The sequence below is a fragment of the Kryptolebias marmoratus genome, linkage group LG16 (assembly GCF_001649575.2).
Source record: "Kryptolebias marmoratus isolate JLee-2015 linkage group LG16, ASM164957v2, whole genome shotgun sequence".
NCBI lineage: Eukaryota > Metazoa > Chordata > Actinopteri > Cyprinodontiformes > Rivulidae > Kryptolebias > Kryptolebias marmoratus.
Genome location: NC_051445.1, coordinates 7,620,594 through 7,626,689, shown reverse-complemented (window position 1 = coordinate 7,626,689; position 6,096 = coordinate 7,620,594). Strand labels below are relative to the sequence as shown.

Sequence of the window (6,096 nt, the reverse complement as noted above, 5' to 3'; positions counted from 1 at the left end):
CAGGGTGACATTCCATGGATAGTTGTTTGGCAGAAAGATGTAAAAGGTATAAACTGAGAAACAACAGAAGTGATTAATATCTCCCCTCGACAACTGCTCTGATCTTTACAATTAAAACTCTGGTGGACATAATAATAAACAATAAACCCAGAGGGATTTATTGGCACAACATTCACCTGATGTAAAAAAAAAAGAACCAGTTCTTAGTATGTGCAAGGAACATCTCCATCTCCCACAAAAATGGAAGGGAGATAAAGGAAGGAAAGGTGTGGCTCAGGTTTGAGGATAAAACCCTCAGACTGGTTAACACGTCATGGGAAACCCCTCTATAAAAATCCCTAGGTGGGACTATAGGATTAAATTGTCACGCACGCTGCAAACTGTTTACACAGAAACAGCTAGCTATTAATTTAGCAAGTTTGTTTTGATAGACTGTTTCTTTGATTCCACTTTGAGCAAAGCTGCATCCATTTATCATACACGACCAGCGGTCTGCGTTCATTATTTGTGGAAACATCCAGGAATCAAACAAAGCACGCAATCTATTGTACGAAGAATAATTTACACAGGTTTGTTAAGAAAACAAGTCATAAATCTCTGCAGCTTGGGATCACACATTCTTTAAAACGCTTTACAAACAGAACAATCGATTCAGCTGCTGACATTAAAAGAGGCCTTTTCAATATGTTTGACGTATTCAGTGAAGGCTGAGCTGCTTTAGAAAAGTCCTGGGCTGTGAAAAAAAACTAAACTATCAAGAAATGACACCGTGCAACACAGACATCCACAGAGGCTCAGGACCACAGGCCTTTCTATCCTGATTGTTAATCCACTTCCTTTCTCACGTGTGACCATCCCTACCCCCACACCTGACCCTCACCGACCACATGGCCACATCAGGTTATTCTCACACAGGTACAGGATCAAGATGGGGGTTTTTTCTTTTTTTTTTTTAACTTCAAGAACCCCATGTGAGGCACTATTTGTGGGGTCTACTCTATACACTTTATCAGAATAAGTCTGGAAGCAAAGTGAGACAAAGAAAGACATCAGAGCGGGGAGGGACAATAGCAGGACTTCTGCAAACACAAAGAGGGGCTCGAGGACAACTGAGGGGAGCTTCATTTGAATGCATGTCTCTATTGTCCACCTGCACAAAAGCCACTGAACCATGGGACTTAATTTTTTCTTGACACGTGGCCACTAATTTTAGGACTGATGCAATATACACTCACATATTGCCATCATCTGTAAAGGAAATATCTGTGAATAGGCAGTTCTTTTCATTAAAAAACTAATTTTCTTAAGAAAATTTCTATTTCTTGCAATTTCATGAAAACCGTACAAGAACCAATATTTATGAAGAAAGAAACGAAATATGCACATTTTTCCCTCATATCTATGGTACATGTGCCCTCAATTTTAACATTTGTAAGTGCAATTTGTAAACAGCTGCCATTACCACGTGCATCTGTTGCCTACATAAACAGATGAAAACTGAAAATGGGCCAAAATGGCGACATTTTGGATTGAAAAATCCAACTTTGATGTATTATGTATTTCTACTCAGTAAACTCTTTCGAGCTGCACCATTTGATAGAGTTCAGGATAATTAGTTCAGGATTTTTGTTTGATTTCATTCATTGGAATGAGTACATTTAAAGCAGAGAACATTACAGCATTAAGTTCCATTGTGCAATTCAACAAAGCAATTTCTGAATAAATGGAAAACATGCAGACAACATAAACTGCTCAACAATAAATTTACAACACAATATTCAGTAAAGAAAACTTAATGAATGTTAAAAATGTGATTTTTTTTAGCAATATTTAAAGACATCTGGGAGAAAAATGATTTAACCCAGCTTGTCTTTCCTCTTTTTTAAGTCTCCACTTGAGCACTAACTAAACTGTAGGTTTCTATCCTCAACTGAACTCGTCTTCTGATTTGCAAAATGAGTAATAAAACACCAACTTCCTGTAAGTAGCAGTTAAAAGGCACAATTACGTCTCTCTATATGCATCATCACTGGCAAGGAAGACTGAAACAGGAGCTGCTTGAGAAAACATGCAAACCTTTTATGCAAATAGATGCATACAGAAATGTGTGTGAATTACAAAAAGACATTTAGCTTTGCTTTTCAAGCCTCACTGAAAGCAACAAACTGGTTGCATGTGACCAAATAAATGCAGCCTAAACTAAAAATCAGGGTTTTCTTCAAAGGAGTTTGTTGCACCTCTGTGCCACACACACTCAGAAGGAGGGGGGTTGAGCAGGGCAGACAGCAAAGAGCCTTTAATCACTTTATGACAGGAACTCTGAGGTGAATGAGCAGCTAGTGGGGATTCCTCCCATTCACATGCTAAACCTTTATCTTATCAGACAGAACTCACTGGTGGGGAGGAGGAGAGAATGCAGCCTCCACCTCTCTCCACTATTGTCACCTCCACCTTTAATGTTTTGGATAAACATGGGTAAAGTTTAAGCAAAGGAAGAAAACTTTAAAATGGGGGTGTGAATTGCAATAAGAAAAATACTGAACACAAACCCTGGCCTGGATATCCTCTGCACATAGAGAGAATTTTAATTTCTCATTATGTCCCCGCTCTGTTTCGCCCTTTTACACAATAGAAATGTCTCCTAAAAGAAATCTAACCTCACATATTTGTCAGTGATATCTGTTCCCATCTCTGGGGGAGGATCAGTGATGCCTCCTCTTCCTTAAAGGAGCAGTTTTCATGCAGCTCCAGAGAACCGCTGTAAGCTTGTTAAGGTGTGTAAGCTCCACTGAATAACAATAACCCAAGTTTCATGTCTCCATCATCCCTGCTCTAAACACACCAAGGAGGCCTGCAGCAACATGTGTTTGCCCCAAAGGACCCAAACAGAAAATACAGCCACCCAGAACTACCAAACTTCCCTTTATTTTGCTGTAAATTAAAATAAAAAACTCCCTCAAAGCCTGCAAACGCACCATATTTTTACATTGTGTGTGCCAACAGGCTCTACCTTTAAGGTGCTTTAATTAGTTACATTTTTAATTAATTGGTTTAACAATACAAGCCAAAAAAACATCGCAAATTAATTAAGCTGCTTGGAAACAGGTGGAGGGATCTCCATCCTGCGAGGAAGGACTTTTTAGCCAGAATTAAAAAATAAAATAAACGAATACAGCAAAATTTAGATGTCATTGTTGGGACACAGGAAGTACAAGCAGGCTGTGTTTTGGATGTGACTCGGGTTCAGCTCCTACCTGATGGACAAACACGTCCACCGGTTCGTCCAGCGCCACTCCGTCCCGGCTGGTCATGGACAGGAACCCGAAGCCCATGCGGACGTTGAACCACTTACACACCCCGACCCCGTGGAAGGACGGTGAATCTTCCTCCGTGCTCGGTCCTTCATCCTCCTCAGTCTTACAAACTCCTACAATTAAAGGGAGAGAGAGAAAAAAAGTATGGAAATAAAAACTAAGATGGAGAGGGAAATTTACGCACCCGTCTCCAAAGCAAATAGAGCTTTTAAAACTTTTCCCCCTCTCTTTACCCTGAACGTAACAATCAATGCGAATCGATTACACAACACGAGAAGCTCAGATTGTGCATAAATGTGATTTTTAAAAACAGAAGAAAAGTTATAAATTCTGTTAAAACGACAACAACCAGTGCGCATTTTTCAACCAAATGAGCCGCAACTTTGTGCCAAATAACTGATCCCTGAGAGCTTCTCACAAAATGCATGTGCCACCGCATGTGTGAGCAAACAATGCCTGCAGATGTTCCAGTGCAGCCGGAAAGACAGTCGGTGAGAAAACGGCTTCATTAAGTCGCGAAGCCACCAAAGTGCGGCTTTTCTGAAGTTACTCAACCTGGGAACTCCTGGTTGGAAACGGAACCCATGATGTCTTCAGCTCTGCCTTCAGTCAAAATCAGCACCCAACTTACAGTATCCGTTTTTTTCCTGTTTTTTGTTTTTTTGTTTTAATTATTATTATTCTAGCCCTCTGGCTGGGTAATCCTCCCAGTTTGCCACTTTCATGCAAAATGCTGCGGAAAGCAGAAGCTGCGCAGCGAGAGGGAAAGCGGGAGAGGGAGGTAAACAAAAGGGGGCTGGAAACCTCTTCCCCCTAAACAATGCGGGTGGGGTGGGGGGAGATTTTTTCTTTTTGAACAATCCCCTCCACACACACACACACACACACACCTCCACCCCAATAACATCCTAAACAATGCCCCTCCAGAAGGTGCTCGGAGCATTCTTGGAGCTAAAACTCTGCAAACATACCTTCTGCCATGTTTGGGAGCCAGGCGGGACTCCCCAGGTTCCTGTTTTATTTATTTTTTTTCTCTTTCCCCTCACTGCTGTCTTGATTTCTGGCTCTCCCGCAGTGGTCTGCACTGTTGGTCAACACAAATGATAAATTCTCATCCAACGAAACCCCCCATACGCTCGGTCATGTCCACGTGATTACAGTCCCCAAGGATGCAGGCATCGTGAGATGGAGGGGCCAATCAACACAAACCAGGGGTCTGATGTGGTTTTATCTCAGAGCCCGAGCTCGTGTGGTGCTTTGAAAATGACTGCAAACTGTAGTATTATTTGTTTACTTTAAATGTGTTTTGTTGGCAGGGTTTGGTCAGGTTTTTTGTGGCTATAAACACCTTAAACTCACTTTATGCAGTATTTGTAACGAATAGACATTTGTCCAAAGCCTGTTTAATGCTCAACACGCTTCGTTTTACCCGATTTATTGTTCCTTCTTTCTATTTTTAAAGCAATTTCATCCTAAAGGATGACAAATGGATAATTTAGATAGCACGTTTCAAAAGATTTACTTGGAATAAATTTCTAATTAGTTTCAAATGAGGTAGTAAGAAACCAACATTTGTTTTATTTCATCAAGCAATAAATGTTTCATTTGTCCTTTTAAAAACAAGTTGATTTTTTTTTTTTTTGTTAAACACTTAAAATGTGTCCTTACTTTAGATAAATTCGAAAATGTGATTCAGATCAAAGTTCGAGAATTTTTTTTTTTTTTTTTTTTGGTCTCACTTACAAAACAAAACGAGTTTTAAACAAAGTGGCCTCTTGAATCCAAGCAAACAGATTCCTGGATCAATACAGGGATTGATCACATCACGTGAAGCCACGTCCTTTCAGACTGAGGAATGCATTAAGTTGATTTTTTTTTTTTTTGTTAAACACTTAAAATGTGTCCTTACTTTAGATAAATTCGAAAAATGTGATTAGATCAAAGTTCGAGAATTTTTTTTTTTTTTTTTTTTTGGTCTCACTTACAAAACAAAACGAGTTTTAAACAAAGTGGCCTCTTGAATCCAAGCAAACAGATTCCTGGATCAATACAGGGATTGATCACATCACGTGAAGCCACGTCCTTTCAGACTGAGGAATGCATTAAAAGCTTAAAGAAAAATAGTTGAAATCCAACAGAAACTAATCGAAATTATTCAGATTGGTCATTATAAAAATAACAGCGTTTAAAAGTAGAAAGTACAACAAAAGACAAAAACAAACTATTAATTCATTTTATATGTATTGTATTTATTTAAATCATTTTTGGTGTCCCAATAAAATAAAGTGAGCACACACAAAGGAAAAAGTGTGATTTATCTGCCTTAAAACCGGCTAAATAAAATCTATACAGCACATTCACACTTTTATTTGCAAACAGAACTGATCAACTTAAGAAAAGAATGACTGATTAGTTTCACCTAAATTTATCAGACAAGTTAATTCAACCTGTCGTGATGAGGAAAAGATATTTTCTGGAAGTGACCCACCTCTCTGTGAGACATGATGGATGTTTCAGTTCAGTCACTGAGACCACAACGACCCCTTGTGGACCCGCAGACCCCCACCCCAGGTTTAAATGTTACATAACTCTCCACACATGATCCCAAAGTCAGAAACACCAGAAAACCCTTAAATAAAGTAATAAATAAAGTTTCTATTCGGTTATAAAAGGCTACAGTTTAGAAAAGACATATCCCTGCTTTTCTCCTGATGTGATGCATTAATTTGATTTACTTGGTGACTTTTTTTTAATTTGTTTAGAAATTGTTTAAGCATCAAAG

General features: G+C 39.1%; 1 protein-coding gene across 2 annotated transcripts in view; it reads right to left on the bottom strand.

Moving 5' to 3' along the window:
• Positions 1–4,963, bottom strand: part of si:ch1073-284b18.2 (protein lin-28 homolog A) — a 9,467-nt gene extending 4,504 nt beyond the window's left edge. The window contains exons 1-2 of one of the 2 annotated variants that reach the window (XM_017415622.3): positions 4,286–4,963; positions 3,255–3,427 (exon numbers count right to left, since the gene is read on the bottom strand). In XM_017415622.3, the coding sequence (XP_017271111.1) occupies positions 3,255–3,427; positions 4,286–4,295 (183 nt within the window). In that variant the 5' untranslated portion in view covers positions 4,296–4,963. Of the gene's footprint in view, positions 1–3,254; positions 3,428–3,869; positions 4,266–4,285 lie in introns of those variants that run through there. The other variant, XM_017415621.3, reaches the window with a different exon arrangement.
• Positions 4,964–6,096: the final 1,133 nt, after the last annotated feature.